Below are 27,462 nucleotides of genomic sequence, written 5' to 3' on the forward strand. Positions count from 1 at the left end.
TGTGTACCTATGTCATTTGGCGCTTAGCATAGGTGGACACTCCCCTCACTAAAGCCATGTCTTGGCTCTCTCAGCCGAGGACAGTCTGTGCTGTATTCGTCTCTGTCTCCTTTGCAGCATGAGCGAGGGTGTGAGGCCTGAGGTGAAGATGGAGGAAGATGACGAAGGGGAAGTCCGTGTCCCACACGCTTCCACTTTCAACTTCCATGGTCCTCCTCCGCCCCTTCCCTGCACGCAGTGGACACCAGCCCCACTATCCTGATCCTCCCTCCCCTACACACACACGTGTGCACACACACGTGTACACATGTGTGTGCACTTGCGTATACACTCTCACACTCTTCTTGGGAAGGCGTAGTGGGAGGGGAAGGGTATGGTTCAGATTTCACTCATTCCCTGGTTCCCTCAGTGATGTCCCAACTCCATTCTCTTCTCTTGCCCTTCTTTTGCCTCTAAAGAGGCCTCACAATGAAAACGGCAGACCAGTGTAGTAGAAAGGAGCCCAGCGGCTGACTCATTTATCCCCTCAACCTCTTCCCTTCATCTGGAAAATAAGCAGGTTGGACCAGGCAGTTGGCAAAGCCTCTTCTATGGTGTTAATAATACCTGGCATTTGCCTACCGGGTTCCAAAGGGTTTAATTATCCCAACAGCCCCGTGAGGATCGGCCTCATGTCACAAATGGGGAGACTGAGGCTCAGACTCAGAGAGGTGAAGTGACTTGCCCAGGTCATGGGGCTGGTAAGTGGCAGAACCAATATCTGAACCTAGGTCTTTCTGTGTTTCAAGCTTGGGCTTTGCCCCTGCCCATGGCTACTGGCTGCCTCGAGGAAAGCCACGCTCCTCACTGTGATCCACTAGGCCCCACATGGTTGGTTCCTGGTGCCTCTTTGACCTCACTTCTGACCACTCTTCCCCTTGCTCACTGCACCCCAGCACCACCGTCTTCCTCTCCATCCCTTCAACTGGCGAGGCACTCTACTGTCTCTCAGCCTTGCACTTGCTATTCTCTTCTCTCTGCATGAAATACCCTTCCCCTCATTTTTGTGATGTGCATTAGGCCTCAAGGCCCCCAAAGCTACTCTACCTAGGACAGAGGGAGAAAAGTAGAGAGCATATACTGACTGTTTTGGTTTTTTTTCTCTGTTTCCCTTTCAGATCTGATGGTGAGAATTCCAGAACAGTCAGGTCAGTACCTCCTTTCTTTAGTACTAGTTGGGAGATGGGGCAGGGCCTGGGGTGGGGGCCTCTGGTTTGTAACTGTAGGATCCATGGGCAGGGGGAGGGGCCAACTCAAGGGTGTCTTCCCTGTTGGTATTAAGGGTGGCTATGGAGTGGAGTGGGAGGGCAGTTGGGGGATGTGGCAGCTGTGGGGAGGGGGTTCAAGACTGTTCCTTAGTCTTTCTGACACTAGTTGACTTGGGGGCTTGGCTGAACACCATAGGGGCTCATAGGAGCTGCCCAGATGTGAAAGCTGAGAGGTCAGCTCTGGACCCAGGACCTTTTCCACCTTCTCCTCCCGGGGGAAGACGGCATGACTGATGCTGAGCTTCCCTGGTCTAGCGTTCACATTCCACCCTGAATCTGTGCCAGCCCCGAGTAGTGGGATTTGAATGGACTCTGGATGTAACACATTCTAGACATTAGAACTATACATTATGGTGACAAGGAAAATTTTTTTTGTGTGTGCTTGGTAAAAAAAAAAAAGTTTACAAGCTTTGGTACGTTTTATTTTATTTTATTTTCTGTTTTTTGTTTTTGTTTTTGTTTTCGTTTTTTTTGTTGTTGTTGTTATTGTTATTACTGACCCATTGGTAGACATAGTAAGCTTTAAAGATGTGTTCAATCTGCCAGTTGGGGAGGCAGGAGTAAAACTTGGGTAAAGGTAAAGACAAGGGACCTTCGTGCATTTCCCAGGCCTTACCCCATCAGAAGCTTCATGAAGGCAGAGGTGTCAAGTGTAGGGATTATATAGGAATGATGAGGGTGCTCAGGATAGGACCCACTCAGCCTTAACATCCAGGCTGGGGGCTATGGGATAGGCCACTGAGCTGAGCTGAGCCCAGGCAGCAGAGGCACAGATGGGTACAGTCCTTCCCAGCTACAGCTGACAGTAACATAATTGGCACCTTTGTGAAGAATAGAAAAAGATGTCCCATTCAAGGGCACCCCCTCTGAGTGGCTCCATGGAGCATAGCACGGGTTGGATATCAGCCCCTGTTTGTATCCTTTTGGCTGTGACCTTTTGTGCAAGGCACAACTTGCCCGACTGTATGCAGCAGCCCTGGTCCTGTCATTCAGGCAGGGGCTATGGGCTGGGGACAGAGGATGCCAGCATACAGACAAAAGTGTCTAATGAGACACCCTCTGTTCTAGCACCCCAGACAGGGGATCTGGGGTAAACACACGGATACCCAGAGCCAAGATTGGGGCTGTGGGATGAGCACACACAGGCCAGCCTTAATGTAATCAGTCCCAGTGTCCAGGAAAGGGGTTTGTGACAAGACATAATTAGACCCAGCATGCAGCCAAGGAGCATGTCACGGGCACAGCTTGTGCTAGCACTTAGGAAGGCACCTGTCTAGCAAAGGGAATAGATCTCAGTGTCCCACCGTGGGTTTGGAGAGAGGCCACCTGAGCTGACCCCGAGCACAGGGCTCCTGCAAGCATCCCCAGTGATGTACCTGCTACTTGTTGAAGAAGAAGATTGAAAACATCTCTAGTTATCAGCTTTTCCCAGCAAGGAAGTTCCTGGGACATAGAGCTCAGGACATTTAATAATGAGCATAATCATAAGTCATGTGATGATATACATTTGGGCCTTTACAACTTACAGAAGTTGTCAGGGACTTTCTTTTGTTTGATCCTCCCAGTGACACTGTAGGTAGAACCTGGGCTGGCCTTATCATCATTGTTTTACAGCTGAGGAAACTGAGGCTCAGAGTGGTTATGGGTTTTGCCTGCAGCCAGGCAGCTAATATGTGGATTCAGCTAATATATGGATCCTGAGCCAGGATTCAAACCCAAGTCTGCCTGGCGCCAACCTAGAGTGCTACCCATACCATCACCACGGGAGCTCTCGACAGCCTGGCAGATAATAATCATCATCCTCATCCTCATCCTCATCCTGATAGTAGCAATTATAGCAATGATCATTTGTTCCTCACATACTAACAACTTGGAATATAATGCTCACAACAGCCCTAATAGGCATGGATTACAATCCCTGATTTACAGATCAGGGGAAGAGGTTCTGAGAGAGTCAGTGTCTTGGGCTGTCTGGTTCCAAAGCCAGCATTTAATTTATTCAGACACGCTTCCTGACATCCGTCCTGGGCCCACAGTCAAGGAGGCTATAGGGGCCTAGAGGAGTCAGCATCTGGGAAGCGAGGGTCAAACTCAGGCTATGGGAAGGGGCTAAAGCGTGGCATGTGTGGGGCAAGATCTTGACAACATGGTGGGAAGGCAATTTGAACTTGCAACCAGGGCTGGGTAGGGACCCACTTGTAAATTTTTGAATCCGCTCCAGTTAAGGTGAAGGAGAGCTTCCCGGAGCAGGCAGTGTCTGAGCAGGGCTGTCAGGGACTGCCGTGCAGATTTGCATAAGGAGGGTGTCCCTGGAGGTGGGATCAGCTTGTGGAGGAAAGCGAGGCGGGTGGGTTTAGAGACAGGGAGCGATCCGTGGGGCTAAAATAGAAGATTTAGGCAGGAAAAGAGCAGTAAGGTCAGAATGCGGGTCAGGGCTGGGTCATAGCGACCTTCTGTCATCAGTTGGGAGCTGGGGAAAGTTGGAGGAGAGAGGCGAGGCTCTGTGGCATAGGAAGGGCAGAAACATTGGATCCAAGCACAGGCCTCCATTTGGGGGTAGGTTGCTTTCTAGTTGTGTGACTGGACAATCTGTTCATCTCTTGGAATCCCAGTTTCCTCATCTAATAAACGTCATGTGTGCGTGCATGCGTTTGTGGAAGGGGAAGGGCTGGGGGGTAGAAGAAACACCCAGGAGAGGCGCTAGGCCTGGGCTTTTATGGGAACTGAATAACAAGGACAGAGCAGAGTCGGTAGATTGCAAGCCACCCTTGGCATGACCCAGGCCTGAGGGCTTCTAAGTATGGGGTGCCAGAGGAAGTGTGGTGTCTAATTAGAGCAGAACAGCTGGTGATGGGGGTGGGGGGTAGGCATGGGCAGAGAAAGGTGCCTGGACTTCTTGTGGATCCCTGAGAAGTTGTCACAGATCTGACCTAAAGGCACCTTAAGCCAAAGTCCAGAGAGGGATTGGCCAAGGCTCGAGGTCACAAAGCTAGCTAGCAGCAGAGCCTGCTTCCTAGCTGTGTGCTCTTTGCAAAATCACTTAACTTCTCTGGTTCTTAGTTTCTCATGAGTAAAATGGAAACAACAGTCTTGACTTTTCTGGGTTGATGAGAGAACTTAAAGTAAAGCAACGCTCAGTGTGAAATAGTGGCGCAACAAACTAGTGTCCTCCGCTTTCCCCTAACCCAATCTGTTGTCATACGCTATATAGTCAGGCTGGAAGAATGTGAAGAGGTGTAGAACTTGAAAACAGAGAGGGCAGGAGGGGCCTGATGAGGCCCTCACCAGAAGATGAGGGGGCCCAGGCCTAGAGGCACGGCTGCAGTGAGGGTCAACCTGAACTTGTTGGCTCTGGGGACCGGGCTGGGGTTGCTAGACACGCAAGGATGAAAGCGGGAGGAGGTGGCCTGTTGCTAGGGAAGGAGGGAGGGGGTGGGGGAGCTGCTGACACCCGCAGAGACAGGGACGTCCCTATGGCAACGGGAACCACTGCAGTTGGAGGAGAAGTGGGAGGAGGAGCCTCCCACTCTGGGCCTCAGTGCCCCAATCTGTCCTACAGGAGTTTGGATTAGATAATCTCTTGTTTTGACCTCTTGGCAATCTGGAATGGCCAAGACCTCATGAACGATCCGTGGCTCTCCCATCCACATGTCCAAGACACTACCCATCCCCAGAGCCATCCAGCTGCGTCACCTCCCGTGATGCCTCCCGTTTGGCTCAGCCTGGTTGCCCACCTTGCCCTGTTCCTACCACTTCCTTTGCCTGGAATCTTGCCACTTACTGCTTCCCAGTTTGGGGTTGCTGCAGACACAGATGAGCCAGCTCGGGTCAGCCCAAATGGGAGCGTGATGATGGGGTAGACAGTCATTTTGTAAGGACAGAAGTCTGGAGGAGTCAGAACTGGATTCTGACAGTGGGACAGAGGAGGAGGTACCTTTCCAGAAAGCTAAAGAAGGGCAAGAAAGGGTAAGAGATTTCTCTTCTCCTCCCCTTCCTCTCTGTGTTCTGCCACCGCCTGGCCCAGCCCCAGGAAGTGGGTGACCCCTAAACTGGCTGAGTGCCTGGTTGGCACCGAAATAAACTTGCCTTCTCTCTCTTCCCCTCCCCTTGCCTCTGTCCCCTCTGTCCTGGCTTTAATTAGCAGCCCTGGGGATGAGTCACTTGGCAGCTGGGGAGGGAGGCTGCATGGAGCTCAGTGAAGCTTCGACTCCTGCTCTGAGCCTTACGGGCAGCACCTCTGTGTTCATGCATGTGGGTGTGCACTGCTGCATGGCAGTGTGGCTGTGAAGAGCAAAGTGCAACACTGCATGCTGGCATGTGGCCCTGCATGTCAGGGGGTCTGCAGAGAACCATATCTGGTTGCTGCTGCGTTTGTTTCTGTGTACCATTGAATGTCAGCGTGTGTGAATGTGTGGAGCGTGTGGCTGTGGTTGTAAGTGTCAGGGAACAAGGGAGCTTCCGGATGAACAAACACAAATGCTGGACAATTGCATTCACCCCTCTCTACCTAGGTGTTCTTTATGCGATTTTGCTTACACAAGCCCTGCACTTACATTCCCAATTTTCACTTGTCTTAGTCTGGGTACACTTTATTGTGAGGAATGGAAGCCCACTCAAGCTAGCTCAAGAATAAAGGGCTAATGAGGGGGACTATTGTGAGGCTGCATTTCACAGAATCTAAGAACAGTTAATGAAATACTGCCAGGCCTCACACCAACTGGAAGTGGGACCAGGAAGTCGAGGACCAAGGTTGCTGTCTCGCTCTCTGCATCTCCTGGGCCCATGTCTCATCTTTCTCCATTTCTCATGGCTTGCCTGGTCCCTGTCATCTCTTTTTCTTTTTCTTTTTCTTTTTTCTTTTTTTTTGAGACGGATTCTTGCTCTGTCGCCCAGGCTGGAGTGCAATGCCATGATCTTGGCTCACTGCAACCTCCACCTCCCGGGTTCAAGCAATTCTCCTGCCTCAGCCTTCCAAGTAGCTGGGACTACAGGCATGTGCCATCATGCCCAGCTAATTTTTGTATTTTTAGTAGAGACAGGGTTTCACCATGTTGGCAAGGATGGTCTCGATCTCTTGACCTCGTGATCCGCCCGCCTCAGCCTCCCAAAGTGCTGGGATTATAGGCGTGAACCACTGCGCCCAGCCTATCATCTCTTTTTCATGGACTTCTCTCTCTGGACCAGCCTCCTCTGCTTGCCCATGGCCTGACATGGCCATCAACTTGGAAGCTATATGACCTTTTCCAGCTTCAGGATCCGCCCCTCCTGCCGTTGGACTGCAGTGATCCTCCAGCCTGTTGGTAACACAAGGCGGCAAGGGACCATGTGAGAAAATTGATTCCCTTAGAATTGGATGAGAGGAGAGAGAGAGAAAACACTTGGTATTTCGTGTTTCTTCTGCAGTAAACACAGTTTTTATGTGTACCCACGTGAGGTCTAGAGCCTGGTCGGCTCAGAGGCAAACGCTTGTAAGATTGTTTTTGGTTCCTATTTTATAGCAAGATGACCTTTGCTCACTGTGCTTTCAAGTTCCATATCCTGGCATCAAAACATGCTGTTTTGTCTAAAAGTGCCCTCTTATTTTATGCTGAAAAAGCTTTTAAATGTACAGTGAATATTACCATTGCTACCAGCTTGTGGTAATTTTTCATCACCTCAGAGCAACTGGTATAAAGCTACTGATGGGACAGCTGCTACCCAGCTCTTGGTGGCCTCAAGAATTTTGATATTTTATGAGTTCAGTGACTGAATTTATAGTTATCTCCAGTGTATAATTACAAGTACACATTATCAATGTTATCAGCTTGACACTGGAGCTTACTTTTCCATTAATACAAACCCTGCAGGTTTTACATTAATTACAGAGGGAATTAATGACCCTTTAGACAAGTTTTCACCTATGAATAAAGAGTCTGGAACCAGCCGTGCCAGTAATGACTGTTCTCCAGACACAGGAGCAATGTCCACAGCTCTGGCCTTAGCCCTGGCCTTGCATCCTCTGGCTGAGACTAGGGGCTTCCCACCACCTCCTCAGAGGCCTCCTGATTCTGGCCTGGCACACAGTAGGTGCTGTTACTTTTAATAAAATTGGTAGTTTTATTATTGCTGTTAAAGCCATCTTCCATATCTAAATGGTAAACCTAAGTGGGAGACATTATCCCAGGTTCTGGGCAGTCTCCTTCAACTCCTCCCCTTGCCCTTTTCTCACTGTTCCAAATAGTAATAATTGCTTTGAGTCAGAAAATGTCTGCTAAATATCAGGTACTATTACAGAGCACTGGAGACACATTATCTTTAATCCTTGTGGCCACCCTGCTAAGTAGGGGTGACTTACAGGTGGGGAAACTGAAACCTAGAGAGGTAAAATGACTTGCCTCAAGTTGTCCATCCACATATCCATTCAAATTCCTTCATTCAAGGATTTATCGAGTGCCTACAATGTGCCAGACGCTGCTAAATGTGACTGATAGGGTGGTGAGTAACAGCCCTGCTGTGATGAAGCCCACTGTCTGGTCAGGAAATAGACAAGGAGACAGACAATTACAGACAATTATAGGGGAAGTGCAGGCTGCTGTGGGAGCACCATGGAAATATACCCAACCCAGCCTGAGGGCCAGGGAGGCGTCTCCAAGCCGACATCTAAGTGGAAGCTTGGAGCATGAGTAGAAGTTAGCCAGGGGAGGGGTTGGCTGGGGCAAGGAGAAGTGCAGAGTGTTGCAGGCCAGAACTGCGAGAAGAGTGTTTGGCACCCACATTTGTGAAGAACTAAAGGAGTATCTGCAGTGAGATGGCACTGTCATGAGAAATGGCCTGGTCTGGAGAGGGAGCAGAAGGTTTATCGGGAGGCTGGAACTGTGGCCCTGGTTGCTTAGGTCCAGAGCTGAGGAGCTGCAGGACCCAGCAACAGTTTCCATGTGACAATCGTGGGCCTGGGAGCCTCCTGGGGCTGCCTGGCCAGCAGCAGGCTGGGATTCTAGTGGCCACAGTGCCCTCTAGTGTCCACTGGCCCACCTTGCAGCCTCCACCTCTGTCCATTTTCCCCCACCATGTGCGACCAGGTGCCCTGTGCTGAGTGCTGGGGACACTGGGATGAACAAGACACAGAGCTCTCACAGAGCTCCTGACAGAGAAGGGGCAGCAGGCATCTGAACACAGTGTTGAGGGAAGCCAGCTGAGAGAAGAGCAGGGTGGAAGGACACAAGGGAGGTGACCCAACCTGCTTGGGTGGGGTCAAGGCAGGTTCCCAGAGAGCACAACATCTAGCTGACTTTTGAAGAACAATGGGGAGCCAGCCAGGTGGGGAGATGACAGTGGGGGCACAGTGGGACAACAGAGGTACTATTACAGAGCATTTGACACAAATTCTCTTTAATAAGGCTTGGAGCAGCAGAGTGTAGCTGAGAGTTGCAGGTGCTTCTGTCTGGGTGGGGTGCAGGTTGAAGATGGGGAGAAGGCTGAGACTAGCTGGAGGTGTGGGATAGGGGCTAGCTCACGGAAGATTCTAGGATGCCTGCCACCCGCTCATCATGGGCACTTAGCGAATGGAATCATGTAAGAAGCTTCCTTACCCTTTGGGATCACAGACCCATGTGAGGATCTGATCAAAGCTAGAGGTGTTCTCCCCGGAAATTAAAGCTTTTCATACAACTTTAGGGGCTTCAAAGATACTCCCCACCCCACATGCCTGTCCACAAACCACAGGCTTCCAAACTGCTCTTCCTATAGATACGGAAACCCGCACCGAGGCCTCCAAGGCTCTGCATGCTGGGCCCCCACCTCCATCTCCAGTCTCACCTTTCTCCCCTGCACTTTTCCCACCCCACCACGTCAGCCTCTTCGTGCTTGCTGGAATTACCACCTCAGGTCCTTTGTCCGGGTTGTTTCCTCTGCCTGGAATGCTTTCCTCCTGCCGTCTCTACATTTTGCTCAGTTGAATTGCATTAGTTGATGAATGTCTGTCTCCTCTCACTTGGATATAAGCTCCGTGAGAGCTGGACATTGTCTACCCTTAGCCACTGCTGTATCCAGCAGTGGGGATAGTGCCTGGGCCACAGTATCTGTCGAATAAGCACGTGAAGGCCCTACCAGTGCCCTGTGGCTGGGTCAGGCTCCTCACCCTTCATTCCTTCCTCCCTTCAGGCCCTGGTGGTTCATCATCTGAGTCTGTTCAGCATGCTCAGCTATGACTGAATTCCAAAAGTGGTCCCAGGTTCAGGGATATTTTCTTAGAAATCTTCCTCACTATCCCTGAAACAAGCAGGCTTCCCATGGGTCTCCTCTGCCTCTCTGGGAGAAGGGTCAGACTTTCTCAGGTTCAGGCTGAGACTCTTCACCATGTGCACACTTTGTCTACCTACCAAATCCCTACAAGAACTGTGAGGTAGGAATTGCCACTCCTCTCCTATAGATGAGCAAACTGAGCTTCAGAGGGCTTACCCAGCTAAAAAGTGATAGGGCGAGGACTTGTACCCAGCTTTACCAGGCACCAAAGTGTAGGTTCTTTGTCTCACCAGAGAAGGAAAGGGGCTTACCCAAAGTCACACAGCATCATCCCTTAAAGCTACCACTACACTTTCTTTTTTTTCTTTTCTTTTCTTTTTTTCTTTGGACAGGGTCTTGCTCTGTCACCCAGGCTGGAGTGCAGCAGCGTGATCTCAGCTCACTGCAACCTCCACCTCTGGGGCTCAAGCGAGCCTCCCAAGTAGCTGGGACTGCAGGTGTGCATCACCACGCCTGGCTAATTTTTGTATTTTTAGTAAAGACAGGGTTTTGCCATGTTTCCCAGGCTGGTATCAAACTCCCGAGCTCAGGTGATCCACCGCTCCCCACCCGTCCCACTGCCCCCGGCCTCCCAAAGTGCTGGGATTACAGGCATGAGCCACTGCACCCGGCCCAGCACTACACTTAATGTCTCTCGGCTCCTGCCAGGTCAAGAGGGTTCAGCTCTTAGGGCAATAAGTACAAATGGGCACAAGGTGAAGCTGCTGCAGGAGCTAGGAGAGTTCCTCAAGGAGAGTTTAAAAAAAAAAAAAAAAAGGCAGGGGCTAAGGCCAGAGCCCTGAGGACCAGGGCTTTGAGGGGTGGGCAGAGGGAGAGGAGGCCACCAAGGACCCACAGATGCCAACCTTGTGGTGGTCCGGAGGGCCTCTCTCTCTCAGTAGCTTTGGCTTTCTTGAGAGGAACCAGCTGCCCCAGCAGGGAGGCAGGAAGGCTGGCCTGTTGCCTGTCAGCTTCTATTTCTTCTAGATCACTGGCCCCCTGGCCCCTCCCAGGGCCGCCTTCTGCTCAGAACAGCCAGGGGCCTGGGCTCCAGGGCTGTGAAAGGACAGGAGCACTTTGAGCTGGACCTGTGATATTCTCAGGAGCCCTACATCCTTCAAAGCCGAAAAACTCTCTCCTTTCTCCAGTCCCGCCCGTGTGGAGGACAGAGAGGTTGCTGTAACAGGCAGGCAGGGAGCCAGGGCACCTGGAGTCTACTCTGACTTGCTGCATGAACTTTAGTAAGACCCTTCTCTCCAGGCCTCAATTTCCCCATCCGTAAAGTCAGGCTGGGCAGTTTCCTTGGAAGAACAGCCTCTTGGCATTTCTTTTGATTTTCTGTCTTCTCTTCAGGAAGCATTTCTCTCAGCCAGTCTAGAAAACAACGCAGAAGAGTGAGAGCTTATTGCAGTGGGAAAGAATATTGACTGGGGCCCCATCTTGATACCCCAAAATGGGTGATTTGAATTTTACTTAATATGCAGAGTCCCAGAACAACTCCTAAACATAGTCTCTTTAACTGTGCTGAAAAGAAGGATATTTGTGAAAAGCGTCTATGGAAAGGTTTCTGTATTCACAAGGTAGCAATATGGCTGAAGGGGCAGATTCCAGGTTTGGGAATAGCCAAACCGGGTCTCGATATTGGAGTTCTGCCACTTACTAGCAGTATTACTTCACCTCTCTCCATCTCAATTTTCTGTTCGGGAGAATAGAGCCAGCGATACAAACTTGATGGGGTGCGTGGGGAGATTCTAGCAGAGGTGCACTGAGGGAGCCCAGCCTGGGGTTTGGCCCAGAGGAGGGACTGAGAGCTCTCCAGGCCGCTTCCTCCTCGGAGGGGTTCCCAGCCCTCCTGGAGGAGTAGGGGAAGGAGCAAAGTTTCCAGTTGCAATCTGGCCGGCAGCCCAGCTGGCCTGGCCCCGCCTTCTTGGTTCCTCCTTCTAGGGAAGGGCTGGGGAGGAGGGGGTGGTGACACGGTGGAGACACCGGCTAGGCCAGGGGGCCTGCCCTTGGGACAGGTCCAGACCCATGGAGCCCCCCGGGAGGAGCAGCAGGTAGGAACCTGGGCCCCGCAGCCTGGCCCCCTCCCTTCCTGCCCAGACCTGGACCCAGTCCCTGGGCTGCTGATTCAGCAGCCTCCTGGCTTCCTGGTTCCTGGCTCCCTTCTTGGACTCTGAGAGGCCTTTGGCCTGGGGGAGGGAGCCAGTTCAAGTGGGAGAGCCTATGGGCATCCAAGTGCCCAGCTCTGGAAGAACCCTGGAACCCTGAGCAGCACAGCTTGTGGCCTGTGAGGAGTGAGCTTGGCTCCTACCCCTGCTCTACTAACCTTGTGTGCGAGGCACTGCAGGGCTCCAGGCTTGAGGCCTCTGAGATTCTAACACCAACATTCCAGCAGCCTAAGGGTCTCTGAGTCTCCGATTCAAAAGAGATAATGAGTCAAGGACTTGGGTTGGAGACTGGCACCTGAGAAGCCGTCGCCCTGATGATGATTAATTCAGAACCTTCGATAAGAAGAGTCTCAGATTCAAAGATTCTCTGTAAGGTTCTCAGATTTGGACATCCTCGAATTCACAGCTGGCCTGGCCACGTCTCCTGGCTTTTACATGGGCTTTTGAATGGCCAGGCCCTGACCACAGTTTGCCTCTATGGGCTTGTGGGGGACAGGGCCTGGCTGACCTGGAGAGGTCGGCTGCACTCCCAGCTTGCTCTGGCTCCGGCTGACTGGCACACCTCTGGCATCTGCACTGCACTGGGTAGGGCAGGGACCAGGCCCTCAGCCTCCCTGCCCTGCTGTGCCTCCTCCTCCCCTTGGCCATTCTCTGGACTTTAATCGCAGGAGGCACAAGGTGGAGGGGTCTTTGGACCCTGCACTAGGGGTGGTGGGGGCGCAGCATCAGGGGTGGAGTGTGGGCCCTGCCTTGGGGTGGGGGGGTAAAGCACTGGCCTTCAAAGCAAAAAGACTCCTACCTGGAACCACCCCATCCTCTGCCTCACCCACTCAGCCCTGAGTCCCATCCTGTCACCAAGACCACTGAGACCTTGTCAGCCTCCTCCGTCCTCACCCTCCTCTGCTCTGGTGCTCTCTGCCTCTCTCTGGCTTCTCTCTGTGTCTTTTGTCTCGCCCTTTCTCTGTCTTCCTCTTTCTCTGTCTTTCTCCTTTTCTGTCTCTTTCGGTTTCTCTCTGTCTCTCTCCCTCTCTTCCTTCAGTGTTCCCCCTACCCACCCACCTGGGTTCTCCCCCTTCTTTGGGCCCAGAGCCTCTCCTTCCTCCATCCCTTCCTCCCTTTCTGTGAGCGGTCTTCTCTCAGGGGAGCCCCCATGCATCTTTCCCCCCTCTCTTTCATCCCCCCTTCCCCTGCCGTCCTCCCTACCCCTGTGGCGTCTGGTGTGAGGAGGGCTGCCTTCCCCCTTCCCTGCTGTGGTGTCCCAGCGTCTCTGTGGCTGAGGTCCCCACGGAGTCACCTGGAACACAGGAGGCCCAGCCCGGCTCTTTCGTCTTCACTGCCCCCTGTTGTCATTGTGTTCTGTATGTGGTTCGAGTGCCGTCCTCTCTTTCTTGACTTTGTGGTTTTTTTCTTTTTTTCTTCCTTCCTTCCTTCCTTCCTTCCTTCCTTCCTTCCTTCCTTCCTTCCTTCCTTCCTTCCTTCCTTCCTTCCTCCTTCCTTCCTCCTTCCTTCCTTCCTTCCTTTCTTTCTTTCCTTCCTTCCTCTTCCTTCCTTCCTTCCCTTCCTTCCTTCCTTCTTTCCTTCCTCTCTCCCTCCGTCTCTCCCTCCCTCCCTTCCTTCCCTCCCTCCTTCCTTCCTTCCTCTCTCCCTATCTTCCTCCCTCTCTCCCTTCCTCTTTTCCTTTCTCCCTTCTTATCTTCCTTCCTTTCCTCCCTCCCTGCCTCCCACCCCTCCTCTTCCATTTCCCAACCTCCATTCCTCCCAGCCTTCCCTTTTCCCCTCCCGCACTCACTCTCTCACCTTCTTGCCCCCATCGCCCACCCTGCCACCTCCCTCCCTCCCTGTCTCTCTCTCTGTCTCTCTCTCTGTCTCTTGCTGTCTCTCAGGTCCACAGCGTCTCATACTCTACACCAGTATTGCTGTCCTACTCAGGTCCTTGACTCCATGAAGCTTACCCCCTCAGGCAGGCTGGCAGAGAGCAGGTAAGAGCTAGACCCATCCCTCCCCCAATTCCTCCTCCTTCCAGGCAAATATACAGTGTCATTGCCAGCCCCTCCCACCTCCCTGAGCCCCCGCTGTGCCTGTGGAATGGGTGTCAGAGTGTATGAGGAGAGTGCCTGGGAGATCAGGTCAGGAGACCAAAGAGGACATTCAGGATCTATCTGTAGTTTGTCCTTCCTTAAAACAATCCTTCCCTAGAGACCTGCCCCAAGAGGCCTGAGTGGTTGGTCCTAGACTATGTGAAATTCCAGCTTTTTTAAAGGATGAATAGGAGTTTGCCAGTTGAATAGACTGAGGAAGGGCGGTTAGGCAGAGGGAACAATCTGCCCATATCTTTGGAGAACGTTATTTCTTTTTTTTTTTTTTTCCCCGTGATGGAGTCTTGCTCTGTCGCCCAGACTAGAGTGCTGTGGCGTGATCTCAGTTCACTACAGTCTCTGCCTCCTGGGTTCAAGCAATTCTCCTGCTTCAGCCTCCCGAGTAGCTGGGATAACAGGCATGTGCCACCATACCCAACTAATTTTTATATTTTTCTTTTAGTAGAGATGGGGTGTCACCATGTTGGCCAGAGTTGGTCTCGAACTCCTGACCTCGTGATCCACCCGCCTCGGCCTCCCAAAGTGTTGGGATTACAGGCATGAGCCACCACGCCTGGCTGGAGAACATTATTTCTAAATTAATTAGAAAACCTATTTTATGTTTTCTAATTACAACTCAATAAAAGGAAATATTAACAGCAACAGCAAAAAGGCTAGGCCCTCCTCCCCATTTGGAGGTTTAAAAATACTTGTGCTAAAGAGGAAATAAGAGTGGAATTTATAGACTCTTTAGAATAAATGTCAGTGAGAATACTACAAATTGGCCGGGCGCGGTGGCTCACGTCTGTAATCCCAGCACTTTGGGAGGCCAAGGCGGGCAGATCACGAGGTCAGGAGATCGAGACCATCCTGGCTAACACGGTGAAACCCTGTCTCTACTAAAAATACAAAAAATTAGCCGGGCGTGTGGCGGGCGCCTGTAATCCCAGCTGCTCGGGAGGCTGAGGCGGGAGAATGGCGTGAACCCAGGAGGCGGAGCTTGCAGTGAGCTGAGATGGCGCCACTGCACTCCAGCCTGGGCGACAGAGCGAGACTCCATTTCAAAAAACAAAAACAAAAACAAACAAACAAACAAATACTACAAATTAAAACCTATAAAATACGGGCACAGGGATTCCCAGAGGAAGATTTATAATCTTAATTTCTTTTATTAAATAACAAGATGGTTTAAATTAAATGGACTAATTATTCCACTCAAGAAGCTAGAAATAACCAAAACAAAGCAGAATCATTACTACAAATAAAACCAGAAATTAATGAAATGGAAAACAAAAGATTTGATAAAGTATTAATAAGTAAATATGACTTTTGGAAAGACCAGCTCTACCTAGTTTGGTAGAAATTCTTTGGCAGATATGACTAAGAAAAAGGCTAAATAAATAAATACAATAAAAAATAAGGAAGGGGATTTAACCATAGATTCTAAGGAGACGAAAAAAAAGTTATTATAAGAAAATATTGGGTCCGGGCGCAGTGGCTCATGCCTGTAATCCTAGCACTTTGGGAGGCCGAGGCAGGCAGATCACGAGGTCAGGAGATCGAGACCGTCCTGGCTAACACGGTGAAACCCAGTCTCTACTAAAAATACAAAAAATTAGCCGGGCGTGGTGGCGGGCGCCTGTAGTCCCAGCTACTCAGGAGGCTGAGGCAGAAGAATGGCGTGAACCCGGGAGGCGGAGCTTGCAGTGAGCCGAGATTGCACCACTGCACTCCAGCCTGGGTGACAGAGTGAGACTCTGTCTCAAAAAGAAAAAAAAAAAAGAAAAGAAAAGAAAAGAAAAAAAAGAAAATATTGGTTGGCTGCAGTGGCTCATGCCTGTAATCCCAGGACTTTGGGAGGCCAAGGTGGGCAGATTACCTGAGGTCAGGAGTTCAAGACCAGCCTGGCCAACATGGTGAAACCCCGCCTCTACTGAAAATACAAAAATTAGCCGGGCATTGTGGAGTGCGCCTGTAATCCCAGCTACTAGGGAGGCTGAAGCAGGAGAATCACTTGAACCTGGGAGGCAGAGGTTGCAGTGAGTCAAGATCGCACCACTGCACTCCAGCCTGGGTGACAGAGTGAGACTCCATCTCAAAGTAAAATAAATAAAATAAAATAAAATAAAATAAAAATTGTATACACTTTTATATCAGTAAGTGTGAAAATATAGATTAATTGGGTGGTTTTCTAGGAAAATGTAAATTACCAGAGTGACTTAAGGAGGGACAGGAAACCTGAATAAAATGGAAAAGTGTGGAAGAAACTTAAAAGACGGTCAAAGTGGCTGGGCGCGGTGGCTCACGCCTGTAATCCCACCACTTTGGGAGGCTGAGGCGGGTGGATCACGAGGTCAGGCATTCGAGACCAGCCTGGTCAACATAGTGAAACCCCGTCTCTACTAAAAGTAAAAAGTAAAAAATAATTAGCAGGATGTGGTGGCAGGCACCTGTAATTCCAGCTGCTTGAGAGGCTGAGGCAGGAGAATCGCTTGAACCTGGGAGGCGGAGGTTGCAGTGAGCCGAGATTGCGCCACTGCACTCCACGCACTCCAGCCAGGGCAACAGTGTGAGACTCCGTCTCAAAAAAAAAAAAAAAAAAAAAAAGAGGCTCAAAGTTTTCTCCCCAGAAATGGTACCAGGTCCAGTTGGTATTCTGGAAGTTCTGGTATGATGGACATTCTAGCAAATCTTGAAAGATCAGATAATAGGAAAAGATAGATAGCTTCCCAGTTCATTCTATAAGGCTAGTATAACTGGACAGGTTTAAACAAACAAACAAAAAGAACTATAGCCTAATACCACATATTAATAGAGCAACAAATATTTTCAATAGAAGATTATCAAATGGAATCCATCAGTGTAGTAAAAGAAGAATGTATTGTGACAAATGAAAGCTTGCCCCAAGAGTGCAGGGATTGTTCAACATTAGGAAATGTTATTGTAATTTATTGTATTAAGATATTAAAGAGAAAATATCATATAATCATCTCCATAAATGCTGAAAAGTGATCTGATTAAATTATACATCTATTCTGCTGTATTGGGGTAGTTTGTTACACAGCAATAGATGACTAATATAGTAAGCTAGGAATCATGAAAACTTCGTTAACTTGGTAAAGAATTTTTATCAGAAACCAAAGAGAATCATCAAATGTAACAGTGAGGCACTAGATACATTTCCATTGAATTCAGGAACAAAATAAGGATGGCTGCTATCACTGTTATTAACCAATATTTTTCTGGAAGTTTTAACCGGTGGGATTAACAAAAGAAATATATGATATAAATGTTAGAAAGACAGAGTTAGAATTAGCATTATTTAAGGATAATATGACTGTCTACTTAGATAATCGAAGAGAATATAATAAAAAATTAGTAGAACTAAGAAGAAAAGTCAGTGCACTGAGTAGACACAGACAAATATACACACAAACCATTAACTTCTCTGAGTACCAGCAATAACTAATTAGAACACATAATAGAAAAGATCCCATTCACAATAGAAAAAATAATTCTATAAAACCACTATGAATTTACAAGAAATGTGAAATACTTCTCTATAGAAAACTATAAAATTTCATCAACGGCTGTAAGAAGACTTGAGTAAAACAAAGTTATATCTTGTTCCTGGATGAGAGTCACTGTGGTAAAAATGACATTTTGTTCCCAATTTGGTCAAAACATTCATTGCATTCCTTATTAAAATTTCAGTGGTATTTTCTTTGGGATTTGAGTGATTGGAGTTTAAAGTTCATTTGGAAGAGTAAATGTTCATGAATCACTAAGAAAATTTTGAAAAAGAATTAGGGTGGCCGGGTGCAGTGGCTCACGCCTGTAATCCCAGCACTTTGGGAGGCCCAGGTGGGCGGATCACGAGGTCAGGAGATCGAGACTATCCTGGCTAACACGGTGAAACCCCGTCTCTAGTAAAAATACAAAAAAAAAAAAAAAAAAAAAAATTGGCCAGGCGTGGTGGCGGGCGCTTGTAGTCCCAGCTACTCGGGAGGCTGAGGTGGGAGAATGGTGTGAACCTGGGGGGCAAAGCTTGCAGTCAGCCGAGATCTCAGTCTCAAAAAAAAAACAAAAAACAAAAGAATGAGGGCAACTTGTTCTGTTAGATATAAACTTACCATAAAGCTGCAATAATTTCAAATGTTCTGTCATCACAGAAATAGAGGACTACAGACATGAAACAAAATAGAGAGTTTAGAAACAAACTCATGTTCATATGGGAATTTAATTTATGACAAAAGACATCTCAGATCAGTGGGGAGTCAATAAATGAGATGGGACTATTGGTTACCCATTTGGGAAAAGAATTTAAGTGAAATCCCTGTCTCATATGAAAACAAATACAGGCCAGGTGCAGTGGCTCATGCCTGTAACCCCAGCACTTTGGGAGGCTGAGGCGGGTGTTGCTTGAGCTCAGGAGTTCAAGAGCAGACTGGGAAACATGGCAAAACACCAAAAATACAAAAATTAGCCGGGCCTGGTGGCACATGCCTGTAATCCCAGCTACTCGGCAGGATGAGGCAGGAGAATCGCTTGAACCCAGGAGGTGGAGGTTGCAGTGAGCCGAGATCTCGCCACTGCACTCCAGCCCTGCAGCCTAGGCAACAGAGGGAGACTCTGTCAAAAGAAAAAAAAAAAAAAAAAAAAGCCAGAAAAGTACCAGAAAAATATCTGGAATATTTTAATAATATTAGGGTGGAGAAAGCCTTCCTGAGCATGACTTAAAAACCCGTAAGCTATAACATAAAGAGTAATAATTTTGGCTACATTGAAATTTAAAACTGTGTGGAGAAAGATACTATACACAAAATTAAAACATAAACAACAGGCTAGGAGAAAGTATTTGCTACACAGATATCAGGCAAAAGGTTAATATCTCTGCCTATATCTATATCACCTTCTGGAAACTAGAAAGGAAAAGATACAAAACCCATTCAAAATGGAGAGATAACATGATACGGCAATTCAGGGAAGAAACAGACAATTAGCTAATAAATGAGAAAAGATGCCCAAGCTTACTAATAGTTAAAGAAATGTAACTAAAGCAATGAAGTGCCATTTTTAGGTATCCAAATTAAAAATATCAGAAGGGTTTTGGAGAAACAGAACCTCTCAGATACCTTGTGCAAATTGGTAACATTTTTTATGAGGCTGGTTTGTCAGTTACCACCAGAATCCTAAATTCTTCCATGCTGAGAACCATATCTTGGAGCTAGATTTCTCCAAGATACTGCTTCCAGAAGGACCCCAACTTGGCCAGCCAGAGGCCTTTTCTAAAACACCGCAATCTAAACTACAAACATAGGCCAGACTGTGCAACTCTTTATCACATGCCCTTGTAGGATATCATTCTCAACCAACTCTTAACTAAAAGGTGCATGATATATGCTTCTCAAAAGAAAGACAAGATTATGTGAGTAGGAATAATCTTTCTTTGTAGCCAGTCTGCAAACATGTTAAAGTAACGGAAATAACTTTTATGTGTACTTTAAACAAAATGTGCATTCCTTTGACCCAGCAGTTCAACTTTTGAGAATCTAACCCTCAAGAATACTTCGAGACATATGCAGAGATGTTCAGTGCAGCATTGCTTGTGATACTGAAAAATTAAAACAACCTAAATGTCCATTAGTAGAGAATAGATCTTAGTCCATGATATACCCATATTATGGATTACTCTGTAGCAGATCCAAAGAAAAAAGGTAGATCTCTGTATACTCGCACAGCAAGATCTACAAGACTTACTGTTACATGGAGAAAGCAAGTTGTAGAACAGGGTTTATAGGCCAGGTGCGGTGGCTCACGCCTGTAATCCCAGCACTTTGGGAGGCCGAGGCGGGCGGATCACGAGGTCAGGAGATCGAGACCATCCTGGTTAACATAGTGAAACCCCGTCTCTACTAAAAATACAAAAAAATGCCGGGCGTGGTGGCGGGCACCTGTAGTCCCAGCTACTCAGGAGGCTGAGGCAGGAGAACGGCGTGAACCCCAGAGGCGGAGCTTGCAGTGAGCCGAGATCACGCCACTGCACTCCAGCCTGGGCGACAGAGCAAGACTCCATCCCCCAAAAAAAAAAAAGAACAGGGTTTATAGTATGATCCCATTTTTGTAAGGAAAAGATAACCCCCATAACAACAATGAAAACATGTTATGAACACCCTGTCATAATTTCAAAATTACTGGCCTTTTTCCTTGGTCTAATTTCCTTGCTTTTATTAATTCATTTCCCTCCTCCTTTATATCTTCTCCCTGTATCCAGCTGTTCAGATTTTGTTTAGATCCTTTTAATAATTAGCTCAGATACCACCTCATTCATTCAGCAAGTATTCTGTCTTGCCTGCTTTAGATAAGGCCTTGTGCTGACCCTTGGTGGAATACCGGAATGAATTGTATTTGATCCTGCTGTCCCGGAGCTGAAGTCTAGAAGGGAGAAAGGCACGTAGACAATGACACCATAGTGTGATTTGGGATGGGACAGAAGTAGGCCCAGAAGGCTGCCAGATGAGGGGCAATTAACCCCATCTGGGAAGGCTTCCTACTGGAGGGGACGTTTGTACTGAGTCTTGGAAGAGTGCTAGCTTTCCTTCATCCTCTTCCTCCACCAGAAATGGTCTTGTTCACTCTTTGGCCCTTCCAAGCAGGATGACTTCATACGGGAAAAATAGTTGAGTCAGTACCTTTATTCAAGCCCGAGTTCTGCCATTTACCAACTCGGTGACTCTGGGCAAGTCATTTATCCTCTGAGCCTCTATTTCCTCATCTATGTAATGGGGCTAATGCCAACTTACCTCTTAGGGCTGTCTTTAGTATTGGAGATAATGCATGGAAGACTCCTGGGTGACCGTTAGCTCTAGAAGAGGGGGGACTACTTGTGTCTTGTTTTCCTCATAGCCAACTGTGTAGCATTGGATTGGATTCAATCTCAAAGCTGTGTGTATCTGGAGATGGTTCTGGAGCAAAGAATGGGCCTGACCATAGCAGGGCTTTGGGATGAGAAGGCTGAGAGGAGTACAGGGTACACAGGTTCATCATAAGAAGAGAGAACCAGGTGCCTGGTCTTGGCTTATATAAAGGTGATGCAGGAGGGAAAATAAGAGTAGGCGTTCCTGGAAAGGGATTCCAAGTAGGGAGTTCTGGCCCTGGTTCTTGGTCCTCTTCTACTGATACCATCTCTTAATCAATCTCACAGTCCAGGGCAGTGAGGCATGGTGGACCACTACTTGCCATGGCATTCATGGCAATCTCAATCCCAACTTTGTCACTCACTAGCTGGCTGACCTTCACCAACTCACTTCACGCTTCTGAGCCTAGTTCCTTATCTGTTAAACAGGACTCAATACCACCAACATCATGGGGTTCATTTACTGAATGAACTGAGCTCATTCAGATGAATGCATTCAGAATTTGAGTGGCTGGCACATAATGGGTACTCAGGAAAGAGTAGCTATTATTAGTGTTCATTTCAGTAGATACTTTTGGAGTACTGCTGTGACCAGGGTCTCTGTTGGGTAACAGTTCTTGCCCTCCATGAGTTCCCAGTCACTCAGGGAGATTGAGAAGGGCTCTGACAGAGGAGAACACTGAAGGGTATGGAAGCCCAGAGGAAGGAATTTGGCCCTGTCTGGGGCTGGTACAGGTCAAGTCAGCCTAATAGTTGGGTCTTAAAGGTTAAGTAAGAGCCAGGGACAGAAGGGTGAAGTGTGGAAGAGCACTCCAGGCAGAAGGAATAGCATATAGCATATGGAAAAGAAACGGGATGTTATTGGGAAGGTCCGGAGGTTCTTTACCTGGGGTGCATGGGTCTCAGATGGGCTTCAGGAAACCCAAGAACCTCCGGAAATTGAATGCAAAATGTTGCATGCATATACCTATGTGCATTTTTTGGTGGAAGAGATGGTCCATGGCTTTCATTAAATTGGTAAAGGGGTTTGCGTTCCCCCCAAAAAGGTTGAGAACCAATATTGTTGGTGACAAAGTGTCAGTTGAATGGATTCTAAATAGGAGAGTAATTTGGCAAAATTTGTGTTTTAGAAACATCACATTAGCAGTCAGTATGAAAAATGGGTTGTGTGCAGGGAGACCAGCTGGAAGGCCTAAACTGGGGTATTGGCAGAGAAGAAATGGATTTGAGCAGGGCTACTGTGTTGCACGACTCCAGTGAGCACCATTTGTTGAAAAGCATTTTAATTTCAAATTATAGAATCCAAATCCTTTGAGAGTTATTAATGAGATAGACTCAATAGAAGTGTCAGATGATATAAACTGTTGTGGATGTGTAAGGTGAGGGAAAGGGAAGAGGCGAGGATGAGTCAAAGTTAGCAGAGGGCCAGAGGGACGTGAGTCCATGCCAGGGTAATAGTGCAAGGGGAAAAGGGAACCTCTATTAATGCTCACCCAGCCTCCAGAGTCCTTGGTCTCAGACATATTTACTAACTTTCATCCTACCCCTGGTTCTCAGAGATCCCAAATGACACTGGCAATACTCATTTCCCTGCGGATTTTGCAGAGGAATTACTTTTGCTTTGTGAGTCGGGTCAAGTTTCCTGAAGAAAGCTGTGTTTAAGCCAGTCATTCAAGGTCCGTGAGGATTCTGAGAGTTAGAGATGGGGGAGGAGGTGCTGACAGTGTCTGCAAAGGCCTGGAGGTGAGCAAGGTGAAATCAGACATTGGAGGGTGCAGAGGTCAGGCTTACCTCAAGCAGCTGTCTGAAGAGTACAGGCTTTTTATTTTATTTTTTTGGTAGGCAGCTGGAGAGCCATGAACAGTTCTCGAGTAGGAAAAGAGGAAAAGTGACATGATCAAATTAGCATTTTAGCAGGGAAATGAGGGAGGAGGCTATTGCAGTAATTCAAGGGAGAGAGAAGCCAAGGTCGTGGGCATAGAGCCGAGGAGATGGATTTGAGAGGTGATCGGGAGGAAGAGAGGACTGGAGTCAGAGACTGAAGAGGTAACTGGGGAGAGAGGAGGAGGTGGAGATGACCGAGGCTGGAGTTCGCAGTAAGTTAGAATGTTCATGCCTGGCGTTGGATTCATTCATTCACCAAATATTTATTGAATACCAGGCACTGTGTTAGGCACTAGGGATTTAGCACTGAACAGAACAGATGCCTTTCCTGATGGATCTTACAGTGACTGAGACAGATAAATAAATAAACAACTAAATGTCTAGAGTGTATCTGATGTCAGTAAGTGCTATGAAGAAAAATAAACCTGGGGTGATAAGGTAGAGAATGTTGGGGTGCCTTGTGAGAGGGAGGGCCTCTCTGATGAGAAAATATTTGGGCAGAGGCTTGAAGGAGGTAAAAGAGTGAGCCTTGTACCTCTCAGGGACGATGTTCCAGATAGAAGGAACCTCAGGTGTAAAGGCCCCAAGGCAAGAGTGTGTTTGGTCTGTTTGAGGAGCAGCAGGGAGACCAGTGTGATGGGAAAAAGGCTGAAGAAGGAGCGAGAGGAGTAGAAGATGAGATGGTAGGGGCGACATCACAGTCTATGTTTTGGAGCTATTTAGGAGGTAGAGTCCACAATAATTGGTGACAGACTTGCTAAGGGGGCAGGAAGAATCTAGGGTGACTCCAAGGTATGTTTTGGGCTCAGGTGACTGGATGAATGGTGGTGCCTTAAGGACAATGGTGAGATGCTAAGTCAGAGATCCCTATGAGAACTGAAGGCCCAAAGGGCCGTCCTGGTAGAGCTGTCCAGCAAGCTCCGGGCTCGACGGGTCCGGGACCCGGGAGAGGGATCCACACCTGAAGTTATGAAATGGAATGAGATCACTGAAAAAGTGTGGAGTGAAAGAGAAGAGGACCAGAGCAGAACTGGGACGGGGAAACCAACATGTAGGGAAGGAGCCCAGGAAGAAATGGGGGCGGGGTCAGAGCAGTAGGAGGAAAAGCAGTGGGGGTGGGCTCACAGAAGCAGAGGAAGGAAAGGGCCTAGCAGAGGAGGGCCTTGTTAAGAGTGTCAAATGTTGCAGCCTGTGGGGAGTAAGCTGAGGGCGGAAGAGAGTCTATTGGCTTTAACCATCAGGAGGGCCTGGGCGACCTTCCTCAGAACAGCTTCCGTGGAGTGGTGGGCGCATGAGGCAGATTGCAGTGGGTCGAAGAGCTCGTGGGAGGTACTGAAGTGAAACAGAGATGGCCAGTGTAGACGGGTTTCTTAAGAAGAAGCTTAGCTGTGAAGAGGAGAGAGGGACACAGGGGGATGTGGGGGCAGATAGAGGGTTTTTATTCCCAGATGGGAGAGACTAGAGCTTCTATAAATGTTGATAGGAAGGAGGCAACAGAAGGGGAGAGGTTGAAAACGCAGGAGGGAGAGGGGATGATTATTGTGGAGGAGGTAATGGGGATGGGCTCCAGAGTCCAGGTGAAGAGACTGGCCTTAAATGCTAGAGGGGCCCCCTCTTTCTTACAGAGGAGCAAAGCGGTGGTAGTGGTGGGGATACAAGGGTATTGGGGGGTTAGCGAAAAAAATGCTTCAGGAAAGTTCAAAGCAACAAATGGAGAGCCCTGGCCAAGGGAAGGGATGCTGGAGCTGGGAGGAAGCAGAGAATACTTCTGGCTAGGACTTCCTTAGGAAGTGGCACTTGAGCTGGGTCAGGAAATTCAGAAAGGATGGTAATAGGCAAAGACCTGTGCAGAGGGAAGAGTATTCTAAGTGGAAGAAACAGAATCAGCACACACATAGAGATGTGAAAAGGCCGGGCATGCTGATGGAATAATGAACAAGCTAGCTTGATGAAGGCTGGGCGTGAGTAAGGAACATGGATACCACTATAATGGTTGTTATAATAATAGTTACCATGCACTAAGCACCAGCCTTGCTTAGTACATATTTGAATTCCTTTAGTCCCACCGGACCCTGCAGAATAGGTATTTCCTCAGTTTGCAGGTAAGGAAAGTGAGTCCCGGAATGGTGAAGAAATGAACCCAAGGTCATCCGGCTAGTAAATGATGGGGCTGGTATTGAAACTCAGGTCCATCTGACTCCATAGCCTGCGCTTTTGCCATCTAACAGGAAAGGCCTGGTAAGGCCATATGATGGGAGAGCCTTGAATGCCAACTTGAGGACCCTGAACTTTATCCAGGAGGCAGTGGGTGTCTGAGTAGAAGAGATGCATGCTTGAAGGTGGGCTTTAGGAAGGCTAATGTGGTTCAAGAATGGAGGGAGAAGAAATCAGGAGGTGACTGCAGTGTTAGGGGGAGAGGAAGCAGTGGCCTGGCCTGGAAAAGAGGGGAGTGAGGGGTGGGAATGGAATATTATTTGTTCCTCATGACAGCCTCGAGAGGTGTGGATCTTCTCTTTTTATAGATGAGGAACGGGACACTCAGAAAGGGAGGGCTACTTGCCCAGAACTGCTTCATGTGATTTCGCTGATTCAGGAAGTCCGTGGAACAATGTGTCAGAGGGAGCTCTGAGTCTGAGAAAGGCGTGTGCGTGCGTGTGTGTGCTTGTCTGTCCATCAGATGGACAGCAGTGCCTTCCCTTCCTTTCCCTTCCCTTCCCTGTCTGCATTCCTTCCCACCTCTTCCCATTCTTCCAGTTTCCTGGATTCCATAATTCCTGCATCCCCTGAGCCAAGGGGTCTGGGAATGAAGGTAACTGTTTCCTTGCCTGTCTCCAGAAGGTCAGCCTTGTCACTCCCAAGCCACCTGGTCCCCTCCCATCCCAACTGTCTGTCCATCCACCATATGAAACTGTAGCCCAGCACCAGTGAATGCCACGTGCAGCCTGGCCCCTGGTACTGCTCAGCAGCACCCTAGGGATAGGTGCTTGTTCCTTCAGTGACTCTTCTCCCACTGCTATGGCTGCTTCTGTGTGGGCAGACGGCCACTTTGGGAATTAGATTTGGCTTACGAGTAGTTAACAATAATTACCACCATGTTCCCATTGCTGTTGTTTGCCAGACACTTGATATATGTTCTAGTTCTTGCAACAGTCCTGGGAGGTTCACATCACGAGCCCCATTTTTACAGACGAGGAAACTGAGGCTCCAAGAGTGACAGTAATGCGCTAGAGGGCATATAGCCTGGAACCACTTGTAGAGCTGGGATTTGAACCCAGGTCTGTTTGCCTCCAAAGCTGTGGGCTTCCCATACTCCATTTCCAAGTATCTCCCATTTTCCTGAGCCTGAACCTTCAGGAAATACAAATCCTCGTCCTTCAAGAACGGGGTGGGTTTCTAGAGATAGCGCCAAGTTCACCCAAAGGACCTAGTGGGATGAGTCTGAGACTTGGAGCTCTAAGAACTCTGGGTTCAAATCCTGACTCTACCACTTACCCAGCTGTGTGACCTGGAGCAAGTTATCTAACCTCTCTGAGCTTTAATTTCCTCATCTCTAAAATTTTCCTCTGCAGAGCTGTTGTAGGGGCTAAGTGAGATGATGCGTGCAAAATGAGAGCAGGTTGCTGTTATTATATTAAAATGAGGGTCAGGCACCTGGCAGGGTTAGAAAGGGAGTTGATATACGCTGAGGGTGACCTTAAGACTGAGCCCAGGCTGGGTGTGGGGGAGGGCTGTCCCAGCACACTGAGTTGGGTGTGGCCCTGGATAATCCATCACACTGGCCTCCCGACCCTGACTCCCATTCTCGTCCCAACTTCTGGTTCCGGTCCTGGCCCTTCGCGTATCTCCCCTGCTCTGCAAACTAATGCCTCTGCCTCTCTCTGTCACCCGCCGCCTGTGGCCTCTACCCCGCCCTTCCTGGCCCCAGGGAAGAGGAGGAGGAGGAGGAGACTGAGGAAGAGGAAGAGGAAGACGCTCACCAGTTCTGCTGTCCGGCCTCCGAGTGCAGTAGTCCCTCCTCTCGGTAACTGAGAGGACAAGGGCCATTTTCTATGCAGAAGCAAAAGCCTTAACCAGCCCCTCCTTCCCCCTGCCCATGCCCACACAGATCCCCCATGGGACCCTGTCCCCTGCTTCAGGAACCAGATGGGCAAGCATCATACCCCTTTCTCCCCCCACCTCCTTCTTGGAATTCCCATCCCCACTGCTGTCTCCTCTGGACTCCAGCCCCTGAATTAAAGAGAGCTGGAGCCCTAGGTCCGACTAAAATGTGGGAGAAGCAGAACTTGGAGCTTGGAGCTTGGAACCTGGACCCTCCTGTACCCGCACTCCCACTTCCCAGGCACCCTGGAGCCTGCCACTACTGGAGAGGTCTCCAAATGACATCCCAAGGACCTACCTCTGTCCTCTGTGAGCACAAACAGAGATGCAGGGTGCCTAGGGCTCAGAGGACCAGACGGGGGCAGGACCCAGCCTGTCTAGTTCCCTGTCATTTGTTCCCTTGCTGTGGCCATTGCTGCCATCTCCTCCACTGCTTGAAGGCCTCACCCCACGCCCTCTGCCACTCCCATAGTGCTCTGTAAATATGATCAGGAGGAAAAGGCCTCTCAGAGTACGTGTTGCTGTGTACAAAGGAATTTCCATCAATAAAAGCTGATCTCTTCTCTCTGTCTGATGTATATTCCACCCACCCCTACTTCCCTCTTCCCATCCCCACCAGGGCCTTGCCCTCTTTCCTATTCAGGACTGGGAATAGGGGCCGGGAAAGAGAGTAGGGTTTGACTCGTGGTTTCGTCAACACCCAGGAGGCACTCAATAAATGCGTGAATGACTCCCAACACGGGCAGGCTAACCTT

The 27,462-nt window shown here is 48.9% G+C and overlaps 1 protein-coding gene and 1 long non-coding RNA gene across 5 annotated transcripts in view; both read left to right on the forward strand.

Annotated features, from left to right (window-relative positions):
• Positions 1–27,462, forward strand: part of LOC101009534 (IQ motif and Sec7 domain ArfGEF 2) — a 92,082-nt gene that overhangs the window by 29,227 nt on the left and 35,393 nt on the right. For all 3 annotated transcript variants that reach the window (XM_003917751.4, XM_017953938.3, XM_017953939.3), the window contains exon 2: positions 1,158–1,187. In XM_003917751.4, coding sequence (XP_003917800.3) covers positions 1,158–1,187 — 30 coding nt within the window. The remainder of the gene's footprint in view (positions 1–1,157; positions 1,188–27,462) is intronic.
• On the forward strand, positions 6,392–27,272 carry LOC116268514. Of its 2 annotated transcripts, XR_004180766.1 has the most exons (4): positions 6,392–11,620; positions 13,618–13,713; positions 26,535–26,630; positions 26,834–27,272. It is a non-coding gene; the product is annotated as an uncharacterized LOC116268514 (long non-coding RNA). The 2 variants fall into 2 exon arrangements; XR_004180767.1 differs by having other exon boundaries at positions 10,373–11,620; positions 26,535–27,272.

Source organism: Papio anubis, chromosome X (assembly GCF_008728515.1).
Source record: "Papio anubis isolate 15944 chromosome X, Panubis1.0, whole genome shotgun sequence".
In the NCBI taxonomy this organism is placed as follows: Eukaryota; Metazoa; Chordata; class Mammalia; order Primates; family Cercopithecidae; genus Papio; species Papio anubis.